At 34.8% G+C, this 24,597-nt stretch overlaps 2 protein-coding genes across 2 annotated transcripts; both read left to right on the top strand.

The window, feature by feature from the left end:
* The first annotated feature begins 10,538 nt into the window (after positions 1–10,538).
* On the top strand, positions 10,539–11,876 carry LOC131871045 (1-aminocyclopropane-1-carboxylate oxidase-like). Its single transcript, XM_059215908.1, has 3 exons — positions 10,539–10,689; positions 10,782–11,017; positions 11,170–11,876. The coding sequence occupies exons 1-3, from the start codon at positions 10,588–10,590 to the stop codon at positions 11,780–11,782; spliced, it is 951 nt and encodes a 316-aa protein (XP_059071891.1). The 5' UTR covers positions 10,539–10,587; the 3' UTR covers positions 11,783–11,876.
* Positions 11,877–22,634: 10,758 nt separating this feature from the next.
* Positions 22,635–23,972, top strand: LOC131871046 (1-aminocyclopropane-1-carboxylate oxidase-like). Its single transcript, XM_059215909.1, has 3 exons — positions 22,635–22,785; positions 22,878–23,113; positions 23,266–23,972. Exons 1-3 carry the CDS (start codon positions 22,684–22,686, stop codon positions 23,876–23,878), a joined length of 951 nt encoding a protein of 316 aa, XP_059071892.1. The 5' UTR covers positions 22,635–22,683; the 3' UTR covers positions 23,879–23,972.
* Positions 23,973–24,597: the final 625 nt, after the last annotated feature.

Here is a 24,597-nt window from a genome sequence, read left to right on the forward strand (position 1 = left end):
TTAACTCGTATAATCGAACATAAAAGTAATATTATAGGTTTCCAATCATGATGCTTTGTTTATATATCGAAAATTGAAATACGACTCGCAAATGCAGCCTCTCAGTATATTTCAAAGTTGAATATGACTGAAGAATGCAACCTCCCGTTATGTTTTAAATGCAGATATAACTAGCACATATATTCTAAACAAGACATCATTGCCATTAAACGTAACATAACAAAATATGCAAAGATAATTTCACACTAGACATAAGAAATTGAAATGAAACTATTAATTTCTCTACATTCTCAAAAGTTCAAGACCTTCTATTTTTCATGGCCACTTCAATACCTTCTATCATACTCGAGCACTACACTTTTAAGGGAAATATATCTCTTTCTTCCACAATTGCCCACCTACCCTTTATTTTGGGTTTATAAGTGCTTTGGAAACAAAACACAATTAATTCTCTAGTGAACAACACAAGAAACTATTCCATTACAAGCATTCTAGGATAGGAATTTTATAATCAAATACTAACTCTTCTTCTAACTTCAACAAGCATACAGTTGTCGTGAAATTTGGTCAAACAGCTGACATTGTTTGGCTGTAGGCGAGCATTATTTACACCAATTTATGAAGCACATGATGAACAATGTCTGTACATGTCGACTCTCAAATAAAAATGTCTCCTCTTCTACTATTCAGTGGTTTGTACAATCACTACACTAACATGCAAGAACATCTACTATTAAGTAAAGATTCTAAATAAGCACGAACATATTTAGTGAGTCAAGTCTATCTTAATCATCAAAATCCATCATCCACGTATAGAGTAATACCAAAACTTAAGGGATATATTCTCTTGATCATACCTATGGATATAATTATGCCTTAATTTCCAACTTGGATAGTTTCTATTCCTTGTGAATTCCACAACAAAAACTAATTGGTGTACGACTTGATTCTTTATCCTATCTAGTGATCCAATAATATCTTATATAATATAAAATTATTCTAAACATGCCCACGAGAGATAATAATAGATTCGAAGTTTGATCCATCGAATCCATCAGACAATCCTTGAGTTTCTAAGCACAATCACGCATGCCTATTTTCGGTAGCATCTCCCTTACCAATACCGCCATCAACCGATTTTCCTATATAAATATTCATATCTGTGTATCATTCCACAAAGCAAAGGCGCAATAATTGATGGATTGATTACCTTGGTTGGTTCAGTGTACTTCATACATGTCGGCACCCTATTTAGTCATGTCTCAATTGTGGCCTATTCTATGTAGGAGTGTATATTTTTCCCTTGTCGTCTCATTATTGATAAACCTTTCGATAGATTTACTATTTTGCATTCTGTCATGTCCTTCATAACGCACCTCAACCTTTCTCTTCTCCAGTTGGGGGCCCCCTTCTGCTCCGCTTTGTTTTCGTTCGTTTTTCTTTTCTTTCCTTGTCTGTGTTGTTGTCTTTTTTTTGTCTTGTGTTTTGGAGTCCCGAAACTCCGAGGTCCTGAACTTCTCCTTCGGATCTTCGGACTCCCAGGCTTCCTCCGTGTCCTTGACTATTCTTTCCCTTTGTTTTCTTCGAAATTCCAGGATCTCGGAGTTCCGAGTTTGGAAGAGTTCTTCCATTTCTCGAAACCTCGGAGTACGAGGTTCTCGGGTTTCGCTGTTTGTTTGTTTAGTGTTTGCATTATTTCGGACATCTGGGTTTTCAAGGTTATGGTGGCCTCTAGCTTCCCCACACCCCGAGATCTCGAAATCCTAGGTTTTCGTCCTTCTTCGTTGCTTAGGGATTTCATGATTTCGGGATCCCAGGAACCTCAGGAACTTAGTTTCCCAAGTTCCCAGTTCCTCGAACTCTAAAGTCATGTGTTTTGTTTGTTCATTGTGCGTCTTTGGTTGTCGTGCGTGTGCTTTCGTCTTGGTGTCACCGCGTGTTGTCTCTTCAAAAGTGTATCTCAAAAAACTGATCAAATGCCTTTGAGTATGTCAAAATAATTATGTGTTTCTTTATTCATTTGGAGAAATTTAATTTTAATTTGGAAAAATCCAATAGCTCTCATTTCGATGTGATTGCGACAACCCAAATATCACCAAAGACCATATTTTCTCTCCCTCCCACTCCTCCCACCCACCCCTGCAATGGCGTCTACCTATTCCTAATGTCATCTTTTTGTTAATATCATTGACTATCTTTTGAATAATGGTTGTGAGATTCCTGTTATTTTTCCATTTTTCACTATCGTTGACTATCTTGTGAACAATGGTTGTGAGATTCGTGTTGCTTGACCATGACCTTGTGGTTGTAATCGTATGTATGTAAATGTGTGATGATGCATATAATAAAATACCTTAATGCTACATACAATGTCTAATGAATGTGAATTGTTTAAATATTACCACGGTGAAAATGATGATAACAAATGGATGTAATAATCTCGACAATGACCTTTTACATGTAGAAAGAACCAAAAATAATTCAAAAGAACTATTGCAAATTCCATTGTGTTGTAGAGTCAAAACTTTACAATGCTATTTAGAAAAAATGACTTGAGATAAAACTCGAGAATCAAGGCAAACATAAATATATAAAAGCGCATAAAGCTCAATCGCCTATGGTATACTACATGACACGACCTATTTTACTATTAGAATACCTTCAAGTATTATCTATTATAAGGAGAGGAAATTTGAGTAACACCAAGATATGTCAATTAATAGATGATTCTAGAAAAATATTTATGGATTTCGATCTGGACCATGCAAAGATAATCAAACATCCTTTGACTACCTCTAAGTTCTCTTCTCTTATCTCGTAATAACACAAAGTCCCTAACTACAAACTCTCTATTCTAATCTCTTCCATTAAACATTTATTTAAAATGTTCTTAATATTTTTAATCCTGTCTACCGCTATTTTCTTTATCTCTTCTTTCCTAGTCAAAGATGTGATCCCTTTTCCCTAATGATTATTCAAATTACTAATCTTTGATGACAGTTGCTATTCGTATTCCAACAAATTTCAATGGTATGTGAAGCTTACTACCGATCTCATAAGCAATTTTAATTTGAAAAACTGTGATCTCTTTCTATTGTGATTGTGTCTACCCCAAGAACATCAAATATCCTCTTTTTTTTTTTCTATTTTTTGTTATTATCATTTACTATCTTGAGCATAATGGTTGTGAGATTTTTGTTTCTTGATCATTACCCTGTGGGTGTAAGCCAATGAATTTAAATATGCAAGGCTACATATAATAATACAAAACGTAGATATGTTTGAAGCAGAATTGTTTTTATAATTATCAATTAATATTGTCTAAGTAACCTTGAAAATTATCAGTATCATTTCATCAATGAAATTGCAAAACACTTTAGATGTAGGGTATTTTATGTTCAACCACTTTAACACTCATACTTAAGTAATTAGTATCAATCAAAATATGAGTGTGGATAGTATTTGATTGTGGTTTAATTGTAACTATTGTATTTTGGTTCCATTGTTAGAATGCCTCGTCAATTACAAGAAACCTAGAGGGATAGAAAATGGCATTGGGTATATTACTAGTTTTTTGACATATTTTGCATCATGATTTTATTCTAATAAAATTCTATTGTTGTTCTCTATTCGCACAATCCAACAAGATTTCATCAATCGCTTGCTTGTACCCTACAATTCACTAGATAACACTTTTTTGTTGATTTTAGCCTATAGTTCTTCTCTCTTTAGCATAGATGTTGAAGACATTCTTTGTGGGTAAGGAAATTTACAATGGCAAAGCCAACACATATAACACCAAATCACACTGTCGTTGTAGAAATAAAAAGATATTAATCTATCTAGGATTCTTTAGCATGTTAATACATTTATGCACGTTAGTCTTTTGAAACCATATATTTCACGTATAACCACCAATGGGAACGTAACTTCCAAAATAACCTACTAACCAATTTTTAATTATTTATTGAAAAATCATACTAAAAAATAATTTGTAATATAATAATAGAAAATTATCCCCTATTAGATTTATCCCAGTAAGTTTTGTGCATTGTAAGAGTTTAACACAACCCTTATCGATACTTTGATGAATCACCTTCACGAATAATCCTCACTGACACAGGAAACACGAGACTAACTCCATGAACGGATCTCCTAATTATAGAAACCACAAACCTCTACACAACATGAAACGGCGTAGCTTTTCCCAAACCTACTTGTATAATTAGAGAGAAACATTCCTCTGACATTCTAGACCTATCAAATCCCTCTACGGTGTTGCATATGACATAACAATTCTCCTTTGAGACTCCACATATCCTTCGAGTGTTTTGAATCCTTCCTCTATGGTTTAAATGAAGATCAACCAAATGCTGCTCTTTTGTACTAAACAGCAGCAATCAAATGTTGATACATCAAGTGTACTCATATGAAAATCCAATCCCCATCTTTTCTTAAGGGGCAAAAATGGAGAAGAATGCTTCTCATGCCATGAATCACCCCTGAGCAAGAAGCTAGCTCGATATAATATATTTCCTCCTATATCCATTTCCTCCGACCTCCTATGTGATCCTATTACACTATCCATTTGATATCTCACTAGAATCTCAAACAATACAACCATCTGAATTTGGAATCTTTGTCAAGTGTAACATAGATGACTTGAACATTTGATTAATGTTGTAACGACACAAAACTAAATTATGATGGCATCCCTTTCTTCTTTTAAACAATCATCCTCAGGTTGGTGGCAGAATTCCCTTCGTCTTCAACTCACTACTTTTCGTAACGATGTTTATGTCAATTATTCTGATGTTGTTTCTAAGGATACGCAACCAATTATTCCTAGCTAGTAATCTTCTCCTATCTTGGTTGTTGTGGGTGTGTATTTGGGGTCGCTTTCTTCTTTGTCTACTACTTCCCAATTGCCCTTGGGAAATGCTACATCTAATTTCCTTCTATTCCGATTATATCTGCTCCTCTTCATTCCAATATAGAATTACTTTCTTATGTGCCTTTTCAGGGACTCTCTCCCTCCTCTTTCCCTTTTGGTTTTAAATTTTGACGGTGACCCATCTTGGACAATTGTACATAGCAGGAAAAAGGGTTCCCTTATTCAACAAAATATATACCCTTATTTAACCACGAGAAAATATTTAATTATGAAATTTAACTCCAAAATAATCTTTTCAAATACTCCCCTTTAATAAATTCTAAAACTCCTTCAATGTGTGTGTGTGTGTGTGTGTGTGTGTTCTTTACACATCTATATTGGTGTATCTTTTATAATGCATAAAAATCAGAGTTCAAACCATACACATTTGTCGTCTTATAAATATGTGCCATAACTCCAACTGACAATTAAATATTCAAACAATTCATTTTTCAATAAAAAAAGACATTCTGCTCGTACCTTAATCAGTTTATGTATTTGGTATAAACTTCTGCACTTCACTAGTGTTTAAAATAGAGAGATTAAAGACTAGTGCATTGACTTATTCCATGCCTAAATTTCCTTGTTATACATCAATAATTTCAGGTCTAAAATATCGATCTTTGGCTTCCACATAGGACCAACACATTATTTATAGTGTCTCCTGTCATTACTTCTCTGAGAAAGTGGATTACCTTATACTTTATATTCAAATCGCCTTGGACTTCTTATATCTCCGTCATCAATTAATTCACTATCTTTCTTGCAGATTTTATAATTAAATCAACAGTGGTCTTCCAAATCTATCATGCGGCCAACAACCACCAATTCTCCACCAGTCTAAGCTAACCACATGCCGCACATTCCTCCTTCTCTATATCTATTTATTGTAATATCCATGCTATTTCTTCTTCTCCACACGCCTAGGGAGATAAATTCAAAATTTTCTTCTTTGATCATGTACCACGCCTATTCACAAATTTTACACAAGGACCTAATTCACTTCAACATTAAACTTCCATTTCCACTGCAAATATTTATATACCATAATTTAGCTACAACTCACTCATAGGATCAAAACCATTGCATGCTCTAATACCAAGTTAATAATGTTGGAGACAACACAAATAATACCAGATCACAAATTGTTTTTAGAAATAAAAGATATTAATTTATTTTGAATTTTTAAGGATAACTAGTAATGTGTTGTTCCACATTAGGCTTTTTAAAGGCTTGTATTTCTCATATATAAGCACCTACCAGATCGTAACTTCGCAACTAACCCGCTAACTTGCAATTATTTATTTATTCTAAAACCTTACTAAAAAATAACTATTCATTAAGTACTCTAGCAGAAGTAAGCAATATTTAAGAATCATTTTCTTAAGTCCAACAGAGACTACAAGTGCGAAATTTGTAGTTTCACTTAAATCATCTTCACTCTTATTTTTTACTATGAGTTTGCACAATCCTTTCCCTCCTACCAAGTTTGTAGGTTTAATATCAATGTTAAATAATCTTGTACTTTGACGATCAATGTACTCCTTTCATTGAACCTAATCTCCTATTTAGTAAGAATAATTTTCACTATTCCATCAAGAGCATACACAATTAAATATAATTTTAATATTTAAAATTGAGACTGATTAATCACCTTTACAGGAAAAAAGGTGTGTTTTCAACCAAATATACTATTTATAATGGCTTTTTGAAGAAGTTCTCTTGAATCTATTCCCCCATCATTTTTCTAAAGAATTATGATCGGCATGATGTGGTCAGATGCGTGGTGCTTTAAAACAATAAATTTGAATACCATGATGGACTAAAATAGGGGTATTGGCCATGTTACTTTTAAGGCCGTCAAATTCTTTTTTACATGGATAGATCTACTTGAATATGTCATATCCCTTTTAAAACCTGTTTATAATTTTTAGGTCATTCTTTAACTTCATAAAACTTCAAAGGGTGAATTAATTATAGTATCATCAAAAAGGTGACAAGATTATTATAGGGAGATTTTCGTTACAAGAGCATCATCAAAAAGAGCTATTAAGAAATTATAGTAGCTACCTACAAAAATCACTATGAAACCCTCCATTTCAAGCACCCAATAAATAGGAGAGTCTGTGTATAAAACCATAAAATTATAGATGGGAAACCATGAGATAAACCACCCAAAGTGTGATGCCCAAAATCCAAAGCCAAAATTCCAATATGATTTAAGAGGCTATAAATATCATATTCCTTCCACCTATAATAAGCTCATCATGATCTACTCCCCCACATGGGTGCTTCACTGTCTCCAATCAAAAATAATTGATTATGCGCTAGAAGCAATCATAAGCTGGTCAAGCGTAACTCACTCTTACAAGGCTATTGTGCATATTAGATGAATTTACATTTCTATTTTGGGAAGCCCGTATTCTAGAGGTCGTAACTTCTGATACAAAAATTTGATTGAGATATTCTTTTTAAAATGATAGAGCTTTGAGGGATATGTGTCTCGTTCATAAGAGAGCTAAGGAAAAGCCATCTAGAATTATTTTTAAGTCAAAATATTAAATCTATTGACCAAAATTGAGATTCTATGTTCTCTAACTCAATTTTGTTTTTTGTATTATTAGCATTAGGATGCAAGTTCAAGACACGTTTCCTAAAAAACTTCCACATTTCAAACACCTTGTAAGATAAAAGGTACTACAATCACTATTGACTAATTTTGCTAGGAAAAAATATTCCTTTAGACTAATGTCACCTTCTAAAATTCTCTACGCTCACTACACTTCGCGGCGCATTTGTAACATTTTGAGAAGAGTCAACTTTCTCAACCATCACCCTCTCATGCTCGACTGCCTAATAAAATGGTATTGAACATCAAAGTTCTCAATACTCACATGAAAAATTGAGATATTTGTTGGATGTATGCCATAACCTCTTCAACATCGATCTATAACAGCTCCTTAACTCAGTCCCGCATATGTGCAAAGTTAAATTTTATATTATACTTCTAAACTTACATTACATTAAGTGAGCCAAAAATGAGATTTCAAAACATGTGAGATGGAAAGTTCTAGATTACCAAAGAAAAATTTCTTAAATAAAAACCTAAATGAAAAATGGAAATATCAATTTAAATAAAGAACTTGGTACCAGACGATGGATCTCCTTGCCCAAGATGTTATTGTGATGTATCAAAAACTTTAAAGGGCTTGCCTAGTTTTTATCCCACATACAAAATAGGAGATAAGAACAAATAAAGTAGCAAAGCAAGGGAGACCAAATCATACAAAAATTAAAATTAACTAACTCAAATGATTAAAATAATGAAATAGAAATGAGAAGGTAGAGAAGAGATAATACCTTCGTGAGGCTGAATAACCCCGAATAAAACCTACAATCAGGAAGAGATGAAATGTTGGGGCCCCTTAAGAGATCACAATGAATGGTTGAGCCCCTACTTTAGTTTCTCAACCTCCAAAGGAAGAGATGAAGATTAAAAAAGATGTGTCGTTTTATCCTCTGTGTTTCTAGGAGGTCGAATAATTCATAAAATCCCTAAATTCCACTCCCATGTCCACGGGGAGTCACAAACTAGTGTGTATATGTGTGGTCGAAAAGTTAGTGAAATCCCAAGGTGTCGAGTACAAGATAGGATTTAACGCTGATGGATAAAATTACATGAGAAGAATGAGAACTAATCTGTAAAACTAACAAGACCAAATTCACCTCAACTCTTTGGAGAAGCCAAGGCGACCAAGTAGGTTGTAGAGCGTTGCAACAACCTTCAAGAGAGTGTTATAAACGATAGCATATTCGCAAGAAGATTAAAATGCTCAAGATTGTTGCAGTGTGATTTTGATATGAAACATTTAGGGGATGACAAATATATCTTTGACATGGAAATCAATATAGATTGAGTTCAAGATTAATTTTTCTTAGTTATGGTATGCATGTGGAGGCTATTTTGTAGTGGTTATATGTGCATGAGTGCAATTTGGTGATTATTCCTTTTCCTGTCGATCATAAGTAGTCTTTGAATCAATGTCCTAGGTTAGATAATGATTTTCATATATTTAATATTTACCTCTCTAACATTTTTGTAATGACATACATTGGAAAATGGACACCCATGGGATCTTGGTAGGAATTATTTAGTTATTATTATTTTTTTTATTGGTAAATTATTTGGTTATTATTATTCTCTAGGATACTTTAGATATTGTTAAGACCATACCTTTTTTTTATAAAAACAAGTCAGGAATACATAAACGTTGGCATGTTTTCCTTTGTATAGCATATTACAACGATTTGAGTAAGCATACACCTAAACCACAAGTCGCCTTCGGCTAAGCAGCCACGTACACTGGGATCCAGTCCATAAGGGATTGAACCTGTTGCGAAGGCGGCTCCGGGGATTTCAACCTTGGTGCATGGATTCTATATCACACACCATCGTCCTCACCAATTGAGCTACAACCCTTTGGCATTAAAACCATATTGAATAGGGTAGGTTACATAAATGTGAATGTCGATGCTGGGAGTTATAGCCATTGTTTGTCATAAGATAAATTGGCATTTTTCTTATGAATCGTTTGGGAGATATATTTGTGAGAGTGGAGCATCTTGTCACAATGGTGGGTGGCTCAGTCGCTTCCATCTTGATGATGGTGTGATGGTATTAAAGAGTGGTGACTATTGGGGTTATCTGTTCAGATTACGGGAATTGTTTGTCATCTTTTAAATGATTTAGATTAACTTCCACCTCCTGAAGATAGCATAGAGATTTAAGGCCTTCCCTTTCAAGTATACATAAAAGAAAAGAAATCTAATCTTAGATAAAAGGAGAATTATTATTGTCAGCTAAATTAATCGGCTGTCCAGAACATAAGGCTCCTGTGTTATCTTCCAAATAACTTAAATCGGCTTTAAAGAAAAAAGACATTGTCAATAAAAAGTTAAATATTCAAAACGTAGACTGCTTGGTCATTTTTCTAAATAATTTAAATTCACTTACCACTTCGTGAGCCAGATCCAGATGTTCGTGATTGAGACCTAGGAACGAAGGCAAAGGCACGGCCAGTACCATAGCCATCTCACTAGCCAGCATCTCCTGAGCCCACACAAGTTCCGGTTCCAGGGCCAGCAGCGACTTCGTTGCTTACCCAGTTTCTGTTGATCCGATTGGTTAATCAGTCCTATCACCCGCTGTAGTATTCAATTATTCAAAAACCTATTGTCATCTTCAAAACGAGTTAAATTGACTTTATAATTAAAAAAATACAAGCAGATCATCAAAAATCCAAGAATAAACAGTTTCTTTGGAAAAGCTAAATACTCTCCTAATCTCTGTTTCGCTCGCAGTTGTTAAGATACACGTTTAATTCATTTCACGTTTATATGCAAGACTTATCCGCAGACCAGGCCGATAACGATAAGTCGTCTATCATATTCATTGAATCTGCGGCATCGCAGACCACGTAGGTCGTCTATCGTGTTCGTGTTAATTGCTTAGCTCAGTCACATTCCTTCCTGATGTGCATCTATATAAAGAGCTGCGCGCACCACAGCATTGCATAAAAGTAGTAACCAGTAACCAGCAGCCCGTTTCTTCTACTCCTTTTCAAGAGAACTTGTAGTGCAAATTTATAAGGAAAATGGGCGTTCCAGTGATTGACATGAAAAACATAGACGGAGGAGACAGAGAGGTGATCATGGCTGAAATAGCCAAGGCCTGCGAGAGTACTGGTTTCTTTCAGGTGAAAAACACAACTGATCATATTTTCTCATGTGCAAAACTTACTAATTATAGAGAAAACAGAGTTGAAGTGATTTCGTTTTGTGTTTGCAGCTTTTGAACCATGGCATAGAGCATGAACTCATGGACCGTGTAAAGAAAGTTTGCTCGGAGCATTACAAGCTTAACAGAGAGCAGAGCTTCAATGCCTCTTTGCCTGTAAGGTTGTTGAGCAACGCTCTTGACAGCGATAACGCTGATAAGATCGAGAACGTTGATTGGGAAGATGTTATTCAAATACATGAGATGCAGGAGACCAATTCATGGCCTTCCCAACCCAGTGATTTCAAGTACAACAACTCAACTATTTTGTGCACAATTCAAACGTTTCTATAAATATAGAATAGAAAAAATTAATATGAGCATGATCTATATACAAGCGTTTCTGGTTTCTGGATATCGAAAAACAAAATACTAAGACATTATATTGCATTTTTCTCAGGGAAACTATCCAGGAGTTTCGAAACAAGATATTTTCATTGACAGAAAAGCTGTTGGAAGTAATAAGTTTGAATCTGGGGCTAGAGAAAGAGTACCTGAAAGAGGCATTTGCGGGAGGAGAGAAGCCCTTCTTCGGCACCAAAGTGAGCCATTATCCTCCTTGCCCTAGACCGGACCTCATCAAGGGCATCCGTGCACACACAGATGCAGGTGGCCTCATTCTCTTATACCAAGACGATCAAGTGTCCGGTTTGCAGGTCCTCAATGATGGCACTTGGGTTGACGTGCAACCCATTCCATACGCAATAGTTGTTGACATTGGGGACCAGTTGGAAGCCATCACTAACGGCAAATACACCAGCGCATGGCATCGCATTCTACCCACTAAGAATGGCAACCGTTTCTCAGTGGCATCGTTTTATAATCCCTCATATAATGCCAAGGTCTATCCCGCATCTCAACTTACTGCTCAGACCGGTGATGAATTATCGGTTTATCCAGAGTATCCAGAGTATCTGTTTGGAGACTACATGCAGGTTTACAGCCACCAGAAATATGAAGCCAAAGAGCCACGATTCGAAGCTATGAGGATTGTGAATGTAGAATGCCAATAGAATAGAGCTCTATTTACCTCCTCCTCTCCTATTTCTGTTTCTGTGGCTACTGTCTTCCATCCATTTTGATATTCCTCGTAATGTATTCCATCCATTTAAGGAATCTTTTCATCCATATATATGAATTTTTATCTATATATATCAAAGTGTTGTTTTATATAATTATAAAAGTGTTTCTTATAAAAAGATTCGTATATTGAGTTGTAGTTTGAACTCTTATATTTATCGATGTTTTTCTCTCACATAGAATTATCATAGCTAAGAACTGTGTTAGAACATTAAAATGGAAAGCATTCGTAATAATAATAGAATAGTTAACTCGTATAATCGAACATAAAAGTAATATTATAGGTTTCCAATCATGATGCTTTGTTTATATATCGAAAATTGAAATACGACTCGCAAATGCAGCCTCTCAGTATATTTCAAAGTTGAATATGACTGAAGAATGCAACCTCCCGTTATGTTTTAAATGCAGATATAACTAGCACATATATTCTAAACAAGACATCATTGCCATTAAACGTAACATAACAAAATATGCAAAGATAATTTCACACTAGACATAAGAAATTGAAATGAAACTATTAATTTCTCTACATTCTCAAAAGTTCAAGACCTTCTATTTTTCATGGCCACTTCAATACCTTCTATCATACTCGAGCACTACACTTTTAAGGGAAATATATCTCTTTCTTCCACAATTGCCCACCTACCCTTTATTTTGGGTTTATAAGTGCTTTGGAAACAAAACACAATTAATTCTCTAGTGAACAACACAAGAAACTATTCCATTACAAGCATTCTAGGATAGGAATTTTATAATCAAATACTAACTCTTCTTCTAACTTCAACAAGCATACAGTTGTCGTGAAATTTGGTCAAACAGCTGACATTGTTTGGCTGTAGGCGAGCATTATTTACACCAATTTATGAAGCACATGATGAACAATGTCTGTACATGTCGACTCTCAAATAAAAATGTCTCCTCTTCTACTATTCAGTGGTTTGTACAATCACTACACTAACATGCAAGAACATCTACTATTAAGTAAAGATTCTAAATAAGCACGAACATATTTAGTGAGTCAAGTCTATCTTAATCATCAAAATCCATCATCCACGTATAGAGTAATACCAAAACTTAAGGGATATATTCTCTTGATCATACCTATGGATATAATTATGCCTTAATTTCCAACTTGGATAGTTTCTATTCCTTGTGAATTCCACAACAAAAACTAATTGGTGTACGACTTGATTCTTTATCCTATCTAGTGATCCAATAATATCTTATATAATATAAAATTATTCTAAACATGCCCACGAGAGATAATAATAGATTCGAAGTTTGATCCATCGAATCCATCAGACAATCCTTGAGTTTCTAAGCACAATCACGCATGCCTATTTTCGGTAGCATCTCCCTTACCAATACCGCCATCAACCGATTTTCCTATATAAATATTCATATCTGTGTATCATTCCACAAAGCAAAGGCGCAATAATTGATGGATTGATTACCTTGGTTGGTTCAGTGTACTTCATACATGTCGGCACCCTATTTAGTCATGTCTCAATTGTGGCCTATTCTATGTAGGAGTGTATATTTTTCCCTTGTCGTCTCATTATTGATAAACCTTTCGATAGATTTACTATTTTGCATTCTGTCATGTCCTTCATAACGCACCTCAACCTTTCTCTTCTCCAGTTGGGGGCCCCCTTCTGCTCCGCTTTGTTTTCGTTCGTTTTTCTTTTCTTTCCTTGTCTGTGTTGTTGTCTTTTTTTTGTCTTGTGTTTTGGAGTCCCGAAACTCCGAGGTCCTGAACTTCTCCTTCGGATCTTCGGACTCCCAGGCTTCCTCCGTGTCCTTGACTATTCTTTCCCTTTGTTTTCTTCGAAATTCCAGGATCTCGGAGTTCCGAGTTTGGAAGAGTTCTTCCATTTCTCGAAACCTCGGAGTACGAGGTTCTCGGGTTTCGCTGTTTGTTTGTTTAGTGTTTGCATTATTTCGGACATCTGGGTTTTCAAGGTTATGGTGGCCTCTAGCTTCCCCACACCCCGAGATCTCGAAATCCTAGGTTTTCGTCCTTCTTCGTTGCTTAGGGATTTCATGATTTCGGGATCCCAGGAACCTCAGGAACTTAGTTTCCCAAGTTCCCAGTTCCTCGAACTCTAAAGTCATGTGTTTTGTTTGTTCATTGTGCGTCTTTGGTTGTCGTGCGTGTGCTTTCGTCTTGGTGTCACCGCGTGTTGTCTCTTCAAAAGTGTATCTCAAAAAACTGATCAAATGCCTTTGAGTATGTCAAAATAATTATGTGTTTCTTTATTCATTTGGAGAAATTTAATTTTAATTTGGAAAAATCCAATAGCTCTCATTTCGATGTGATTGCGACAACCCAAATATCACCAAAGACCATATTTTCTCTCCCTCCCACTCCTCCCACCCACCCCTGCAATGGCGTCTACCTATTCCTAATGTCATCTTTTTGTTAATATCATTGACTATCTTTTGAATAATGGTTGTGAGATTCCTGTTATTTTTCCATTTTTCACTATCGTTGACTATCTTGTGAACAATGGTTGTGAGATTCGTGTTGCTTGACCATGACCTTGTGGTTGTAATCGTATGTATGTAAATGTGTGATGATGCATATAATAAAATACCTTAATGCTACATACAATGTCTAATGAATGTGAATTGTTTAAATATTACCACGGTGAAAATGATGATAACAAATGGATGTAATAATCTCGACAATGACCTTTTACATGTAGAAAGAACCAAAAATAATTCAAAAGAACTATTGCAAATTCCATTGTGTTGTAGAGTCAAAACTTTACAATGCTATTTAGAAAAAATGACTTGAGATAAAACTCGAGAATCAAGGCAAACATAAATATATAAAAGCGCATAAAGCTCAATCGCCTATGGTATACTACATGACACGACCTATTTTACTATTAGAATACCTTCAAGTATTATCTATTATAAGGAGAGGAAATTTGAGTAACACCAAGATATGTCAATTAATAGATGATTCTAGAAAAATATTTATGGATTTCGATCTGGACCATGCAAAGATAATCAAACATCCTTTGACTACCTCTAAGTTCTCTTCTCTTATCTCGTAATAACACAAAGTCCCTAACTACAAACTCTCTATTCTAATCTCTTCCATTAAACATTTATTTAAAATGTTCTTAATATTTTTAATCCTGTCTACCGCTATTTTCTTTATCTCTTCTTTCCTAGTCAAAGATGTGATCCCTTTTCCCTAATGATTATTCAAATTACTAATCTTTGATGACAGTTGCTATTCGTATTCCAACAAATTTCAATGGTATGTGAAGCTTACTACCGATCTCATAAGCAATTTTAATTTGAAAAACTGTGATCTCTTTCTATTGTGATTGTGTCTACCCCAAGAACATCAAATATCCTCTTTTTTTTTTTCTATTTTTTGTTATTATCATTTACTATCTTGAGCATAATGGTTGTGAGATTTTTGTTTCTTGATCATTACCCTGTGGGTGTAAGCCAATGAATTTAAATATGCAAGGCTACATATAATAATACAAAACGTAGATATGTTTGAAGCAGAATTGTTTTTATAATTATCAATTAATATTGTCTAAGTAACCTTGAAAATTATCAGTATCATTTCATCAATGAAATTGCAAAACACTTTAGATGTAGGGTATTTTATGTTCAACCACTTTAACACTCATACTTAAGTAATTAGTATCAATCAAAATATGAGTGTGGATAGTATTTGATTGTGGTTTAATTGTAACTATTGTATTTTGGTTCCATTGTTAGAATGCCTCGTCAATTACAAGAAACCTAGAGGGATAGAAAATGGCATTGGGTATATTACTAGTTTTTTGACATATTTTGCATCATGATTTTATTCTAATAAAATTCTATTGTTGTTCTCTATTCGCACAATCCAACAAGATTTCATCAATCGCTTGCTTGTACCCTACAATTCACTAGATAACACTTTTTTGTTGATTTTAGCCTATAGTTCTTCTCTCTTTAGCATAGATGTTGAAGACATTCTTTGTGGGTAAGGAAATTTACAATGGCAAAGCCAACACATATAACACCAAATCACACTGTCGTTGTAGAAATAAAAAGATATTAATCTATCTAGGATTCTTTAGCATGTTAATACATTTATGCACGTTAGTCTTTTGAAACCATATATTTCACGTATAACCACCAATGGGAACGTAACTTCCAAAATAACCTACTAACCAATTTTTAATTATTTATTGAAAAATCATACTAAAAAATAATTTGTAATATAATAATAGAAAATTATCCCCTATTAGATTTATCCCAGTAAGTTTTGTGCATTGTAAGAGTTTAACACAACCCTTATCGATACTTTGATGAATCACCTTCACGAATAATCCTCACTGACACAGGAAACACGAGACTAACTCCATGAACGGATCTCCTAATTATAGAAACCACAAACCTCTACACAACATGAAACGGCGTAGCTTTTCCCAAACCTACTTGTATAATTAGAGAGAAACATTCCTCTGACATTCTAGACCTATCAAATCCCTCTACGGTGTTGCATATGACATAACAATTCTCCTTTGAGACTCCACATATCCTTCGAGTGTTTTGAATCCTTCCTCTATGGTTTAAATGAAGATCAACCAAATGCTGCTCTTTTGTACTAAACAGCAGCAATCAAATGTTGATACATCAAGTGTACTCATATGAAAATCCAATCCCCATCTTTTCTTAAGGGGCAAAAATGGAGAAGAATGCTTCTCATGCCATGAATCACCCCTGAGCAAGAAGCTAGCTCGATATAATATATTTCCTCCTATATCCATTTCCTCCGACCTCCTATGTGATCCTATTACACTATCCATTTGATATCTCACTAGAATCTCAAACAATACAACCATCTGAATTTGGAATCTTTGTCAAGTGTAACATAGATGACTTGAACATTTGATTAATGTTGTAACGACACAAAACTAAATTATGATGGCATCCCTTTCTTCTTTTAAACAATCATCCTCAGGTTGGTGGCAGAATTCCCTTCGTCTTCAACTCACTACTTTTCGTAACGATGTTTATGTCAATTATTCTGATGTTGTTTCTAAGGATACGCAACCAATTATTCCTAGCTAGTAATCTTCTCCTATCTTGGTTGTTGTGGGTGTGTATTTGGGGTCGCTTTCTTCTTTGTCTACTACTTCCCAATTGCCCTTGGGAAATGCTACATCTAATTTCCTTCTATTCCGATTATATCTGCTCCTCTTCATTCCAATATAGAATTACTTTCTTATGTGCCTTTTCAGGGACTCTCTCCCTCCTCTTTCCCTTTTGGTTTTAAATTTTGACGGTGACCCATCTTGGACAATTGTACATAGCAGGAAAAAGGGTTCCCTTATTCAACAAAATATATACCCTTATTTAACCACGAGAAAATATTTAATTATGAAATTTAACTCCAAAATAATCTTTTCAAATACTCCCCTTTAATAAATTCTAAAACTCCTTCAATGTGTGTGTGTGTGTGTGTGTGTGTGTTCTTTACACATCTATATTGGTGTATCTTTTATAATGCATAAAAATCAGAGTTCAAACCATACACATTTGTCGTCTTATAAATATGTGCCATAACTCCAACTGACAATTAAATATTCAAACAATTCATTTTTCAATAAAAAAAGACATTCTGCTCGTACCTTAATCAGTTTATGTATTTGGTATAAACTTCTGCACTTCACTAGTGTTTAAAATAGAGAGATTAAAGACTAGTGCATTGACTTATTCCATGCCTAAATTTCCTTGTTATACATCAATAATTTCAGGTCTAAAATATCGATCTTTGGCTTCCACATAGGACCAACACATTATTTATAGTGTCTCCTGTCATTACTTCTCTGAGAAAGTGGATTACCTTATACTTTATATTCAAATCGCCTTGGACTTCTTATATCTCCGTCATCAATTAATTCACTATCTTTCTTGCAGATTTTATAATTAAATCAACAGTGGTCTTCCAAATCTATCATGCGGCCAACAACCACCAATTCTCCACCAGTCTAAGCTAACCACATGCCGCACATTCCTCCTTCTCTATATCTATTTATTGTAATATCCATGCTATTTCTTCTTCTCCACACGCCTAGGGAGATAAATTCAAAATTTTCTTCTTTGATCATGTACCACGCCTATTCACAAATTTTACACAAGGACCTAATTCACTTCAACATTAAACTTCCATTTCCACTGCAAATATTTATATACCATAATTTAGCTACAACTCACTCATAGGATCAAAACCATTGCATGCTCTAATACCAAGTTAATAATGTTGGAGACAACACAAATAATACCAGATCACAAATTGTTTTTAGAAATAAAAGATATTAATTTATTTTGAATTTTTAAGGATAACTAGTAATGTGTTGTTCCACATTAGGCTTTTTAAAGGCTTGTATTTCTCATATATAAGCACCTACCAGATCGTAACTTCGCAACTAACCCGCTAACTTGCAATTATTTATTTATTCTAAAACCTTACTAAAAAATAACTATTCATTAAGTACTCTAGCAGAAGTAAGCAATATTTAAGAATCATTTTCTTAAGTCCAACAGAGACTACAAGTGCGAAATTTGTAGTTTCACTTAAATCATCTTCACTCTTATTTTTTACTATGAGTTTGCACAATCCTTTCCCTCCTACCAAGTTTGTAGGTTTAATATCAATGTTAAATAATCTTGTACTTTGACGATCAATGTACTCCTTTCATTGAACCTAATCTCCTATTTAGTAAGAATAATTTTCACTATTCCATCAAGAGCATACACAATTAAATATAATTTTAATATTTAAAATTGAGACTGATTAATCACCTTTACAGGAAAAAAGGTGTGTTTTCAACCAAATATACTATTTATAATGGCTTTTTGAAGAAGTTCTCTTGAATCTATTCCCCCATCATTTTTCTAAAGAATTATGATCGGCATGATGTGGTCAGATGCGTGGTGCTTTAAAACAATAAATTTGAATACCATGATGGACTAAAATAGGGGTATTGGCCATGTTACTTTTAAGGCCGTCAAATTCTTTTACACATGGATAGATCTACTTGAATATGTCATATCCCTTTTAAAACCTGTTTATAATTTTTAGGTCATTCTTTAACTTCATAAAACTTCAAAGGGTGAATTAATTATAGTATCATCAAAAAGGTGACAAGATTATTATAGGGAGATTTTCGTTACAAGAGCATCATCAAAAAGAGCTATTAAGAAATTATAGTAGCTACCTACAAAAATCACTATGAAACCCTCCATTTCAAGCACCCAATAAATAGGAGAGTCTGTGTATAAAACCATAAAATTATAGATGGGAAACCATGAGATAAACCACCCAAAGTGTGATGCCCAAAATCCAAAGCCAAAATTCCAATATGATTTAAGAGGCTATAAATATCATATTCCTTCCACCTATAATAAGCTCATCATGATCTACTCCCCCACATGGGTGCTTCACTGTCTCCAATCAAAAATAATTGATTATGCGCTAGAAGCAATCATAAGCTGGTCAAGCGTAACTCACTCTTACAAGGCTATTGTGCATATTAGATGAATTTACATTTCTATTTTGGGAAGCCCGTATTCTAGAGGTCGTAACTTCTGATACAAAAATTTGATTGAGATATTCTTTTTAAAATGATAGAGCTTTGAGGGATATGTGTCTCGTTCATAAGAGAGCTAAGGAAAAGCCATCTAGAATTATTTTTAAGTCAAAATATTAAATCTATTGACCAAAATTGAGATTCTATGTTCTCTAACTCAATTTTGTTTTTTGTATTATTAGCATTAGGATGCAAGTTCAAGACACGTTTCCTAAAAAACTTCCACATTTCAAACACCTTGTAAGATAAAAGGTACTACAATCACTATTGACTAATTTTGCTAGGAAAAAATATTCCTTTAGACTAATGTCACCTTCTAAAATTCTCTACGCTCACTACACTTCGCGGCGCATTTGTAACATTTTGAGAAGAGTCAACTTTCTCAACCATCACCCTCTCATGCTCGACTGCCTAATAAAATGGTATTGAACATCAAAGTTCTCAATACTCACATGAAAAATTGAGATATTTGTTGGATGTATGCCATAACCTCTTCAACATCGATCTATAACAGCTCCTTAACTCAGTCCCGCATATGTGCAAAGTTAAATTTTATATTATACTTCTAAACTTACATTACATTAAGTGAGCCAAAAATGAGATTTCAAAACATGTGAGATGGAAAGTTCTAGATTACCAAAGAAAAATTTCTTAAATAAAAACCTAAATGAAAAATGGAAATATCAATTTAAATAAAGAACTTGGTACCAGACGATGGATCTCCTTGCCCAAGATGTTATTGTGATGTATCAAAAACTTTAAAGGGCTTGCCTAGTTTTTATCCCACATACAAAATAGGAGATAAGAACAAATAAAGTAGCAAAGCAAGGGAGACCAAATCATACAAAAATTAAAATTAACTAACTCAAATGATTAAAATAATGAAATAGAAATGAGAAGGTAGAGAAGAGATAATACCTTCGTGAGGCTGAATAACCCCGAATAAAACCTACAATCAGGAAGAGATGAAATGTTGGGGCCCCTTAAGAGATCACAATGAATGGTTGAGCCCCTACTTTAGTTTCTCAACCTCCAAAGGAAGAGATGAAGATTAAAAAAGATGTGTCGTTTTATCCTCTGTGTTTCTAGGAGGTCGAATAATTCATAAAATCCCTAAATTCCACTCCCATGTCCACGGGGAGTCACAAACTAGTGTGTATATGTGTGGTCGAAAAGTTAGTGAAATCCCAAGGTGTCGAGTACAAGATAGGATTTAACGCTGATGGATAAAATTACATGAGAAGAATGAGAACTAATCTGTAAAACTAACAAGACCAAATTCACCTCAACTCTTTGGAGAAGCCAAGGCGACCAAGTAGGTTGTAGAGCGTTGCAACAACCTTCAAGAGAGTGTTATAAACGATAGCATATTCGCAAGAAGATTAAAATGCTCAAGATTGTTGCAGTGTGATTTTGATATGAAACATTTAGGGGATGACAAATATATCTTTGACATGGAAATCAATATAGATTGAGTTCAAGATTAATTTTTCTTAGTTATGGTATGCATGTGGAGGCTATTTTGTAGTGGTTATATGTGCATGAGTGCAATTTGGTGATTATTCCTTTTCCTGTCGATCATAAGTAGTCTTTGAATCAATGTCCTAGGTTAGATAATGATTTTCATATATTTAATATTTACCTCTCTAACATTTTTGTAATGACATACATTGGAAAATGGACACCCATGGGATCTTGGTAGGAATTATTTAGTTATTATTATTTTTTTTATTGGTAAATTATTTGGTTATTATTATTCTCTAGGATACTTTAGATATTGTTAAGACCATACCTTTTTTTTATAAAAACAAGTCAGGAATACATAAACGTTGGCATGTTTTCCTTTGTATAGCATATTACAACGATTTGAGTAAGCATACACCTAAACCACAAGTCGCCTTCGGCTAAGCAGCCACGTACACTGGGATCCAGTCCATAAGGGATTGAACCTGTTGCGAAGGCGGCTCCGGGGATTTCAACCTTGGTGCATGGATTCTATATCACACACCATCGTCCTCACCAATTGAGCTACAACCCTTTGGCATTAAAACCATATTGAATAGGGTAGGTTACATAAATGTGAATGTCGATGCTGGGAGTTATAGCCATTGTTTGTCATAAGATAAATTGGCATTTTTCTTATGAATCGTTTGGGAGATATATTTGTGAGAGTGGAGCATCTTGTCACAATGGTGGGTGGCTCAGTCGCTTCCATCTTGATGATGGTGTGATGGTATTAAAGAGTGGTGACTATTGGGGTTATCTGTTCAGATTACGGGAATTGTTTGTCATCTTTTAAATGATTTAGATTAACTTCCACCTCCTGAAGATAGCATAGAGATTTAAGGCCTTCCCTTTCAAGTATACATAAAAGAAAAGAAATCTAATCTTAGATAAAAGGAGAATTATTATTGTCAGCTAAATTAATCGGCTGTCCAGAACATAAGGCTCCTGTGTTATCTTCCAAATAACTTAAATCGGCTTTAAAGAAAAAAGACATTGTCAATAAAAAGTTAAATATTCAAAACGTAGACTGCTTGGTCATTTTTCTAAATAATTTAAATTCACTTACCACTTCGTGAGCCAGATCCAGATGTTCGTGATTGAGACCTAGGAACGAAGGCAAAGGCACGGCCAGTACCATAGCCATCTCACTAGCCAGCATCTCCTGAGCCCACACAAGTTCCGGTTCCAGGGCCAGCAGCGACTTCGTTGCTTACCCAGTTTCTGTTGATCCGATTGGTTAATCAGTCCTATCACCCGCTGTAGTATTCAATTATTCAAAAACCTATTGTCATCTTCAAAACGAGTTAAATTGACTTTATAATTAAAAAAATACAAGCAGATCATCAAAAATCCAAGAATAAACAGTTTCTTTGGAAAAGCTAAATACTCTCCTAATCTCTGTTTCGCTCGCAGTTGTTAAGATACACGTTTAATTCATTTCACGTTTATATGCAAGACTTATCCGCAGACCAGGCCGATAACGATAAGTCGTCTATCATATTCATTGAATCTGCGGCATCGCAGACCACGTAGGTCGTCTATCGTGTTCGTGTTAATTGCTTAGCTCAGTCACATTCCTTCCTGATGTGCATCTATATAAAGAGCTGCGCGCACCACAGCATTGCATAAAAGTAGTAACCAGTAACCAGCAGCCCGTTTCTTCTACTCCTTTTCAAGAGAACTTGTAGTGCAAATTTATAAGGAAAATGGGCGTTCCAGTGATTGACATGAAAAACATAGACGGAGGAGACAGAGAGGTGATCATGGCTGAAATAGCCAAGGCCTGCGAGAGTACTGGTTTCTTTCAGGTGAAAAACACAACTGATCATATTTTCTCATGTGCAAAACTTACTAATTATAGAGAAAACAGAGTTGAAGTGATTTCGTTTTGTGTTTGCAGCTTTTGAACCATGGCATAGAGCATGAACTCATGGACCGTGTAAAGAAAGTTTGCTCGGAGCATTACAAGCTTAACAGAGAGCAGAGCTTCAATGCCTCTTTGCCTGTAAGGTTGTTGAGCAACGCTCTTGACAGCGATAACGCTGATAAGATCGAGAACGTTGATTGGGAAGATGTTATTCAAATACATGAGATGCAGGAGACCAATTCATGGCCTTCCCAACCCAGTGATTTCAAGTACAACAACTCAACTATTTTGTGCACAATTCAAACGTTTCTATAAATATAGAATAGAAAAAATTAATATGAGCATGATCTATATACAAGCGTTTCTGGTTTCTGGATATCGAAAAACAAAATACTAAGACATTATATTGCATTTTTCTCAGGGAAACTATCCAGGAGTTTCGAAACAAGATATTTTCATTGACAGAAAAGCTGTTGGAAGTAATAAGTTTGAATCTGGGGCTAGAGAAAGAGTACCTGAAAGAGGCATTTGCGGGAGGAGAGAAGCCCTTCTTCGGCACCAAAGTGAGCCATTATCCTCCTTGCCCTAGACCGGACCTCATCAAGGGCATCCGTGCACACACAGATGCAGGTGGCCTCATTCTCTTATACCAAGACGATCAAGTGTCCGGTTTGCAGGTCCTCAATGATGGCACTTGGGTTGACGTGCAACCCATTCCATACGCAATAGTTGTTGACATTGGGGACCAGTTGGAAGCCATCACTAACGGCAAATACACCAGCGCATGGCATCGCATTCTACCCACTAAGAATGGCAACCGTTTCTCAGTGGCATCGTTTTATAATCCCTCATATAATGCCAAGGTCTATCCCGCATCTCAACTTACTGCTCAGACCGGTGATGAATTATCGGTTTATCCAGAGTATCCAGAGTATCTGTTTGGAGACTACATGCAGGTTTACAGCCACCAGAAATATGAAGCCAAAGAGCCACGATTCGAAGCTATGAGGATTGTGAATGTAGAATGCCAATAGAATAGAGCTCTATTTACCTCCTCCTCTCCTATTTCTGTTTCTGTGGCTACTGTCTTCCATCCATTTTGATATTCCTCGTAATGTATTCCATCCATTTAAGGAATCTTTTCATCCATATATATGAATTTTTATCTATATATATCAAAGTGTTGTTTTATATAATTATAAAAGTGTTTCTTATAAAAAGATTCGTATATTGAGTTGTAGTTTGAACTCTTATATTTATCGATGTTTTTCTCTCACATAGAATTATCATAGCTAAGAACTGTGTTAGAACATTAAAATAGAAAGCATTCGTAATAATAATAGAATAGTTAACTCGTATAATCGAACATAAAAGTAATATTATAGGTTTCCAATCATGATGCTTTGTTTATATATCGAAAATTGAAATACGACTCGCAAATGCAGCCTCTCAGTATATTTCAAAGTTGAATATGACTGAAGAATGCAACCTCCCGTTATGTTTTAAATGCAGATATAACTAGCACATATATTCTAAACAAGACATCATTGCCATTAAACGTAACATAACAAAATATGCAAAGATAATTTCACACTAGACATAAGAAATTGAAATGAAACTATTAATTTCTCTACATTCTCAAAAGTTCAAGACCTTCTATTTTTCATGGCCACTTCAATACCTTCTATCATACTCGAGCACTACACTTTTAAGGGAAATATATCTCTTTCTTCCACAATTGCCCACCTACCCT

This window comes from Cryptomeria japonica, unplaced genomic scaffold (assembly GCF_030272615.1).
Source record: "Cryptomeria japonica unplaced genomic scaffold, Sugi_1.0 HiC_scaffold_366, whole genome shotgun sequence".
Classification (NCBI taxonomy): Eukaryota; Viridiplantae; Streptophyta; class Pinopsida; order Cupressales; family Cupressaceae; genus Cryptomeria; species Cryptomeria japonica.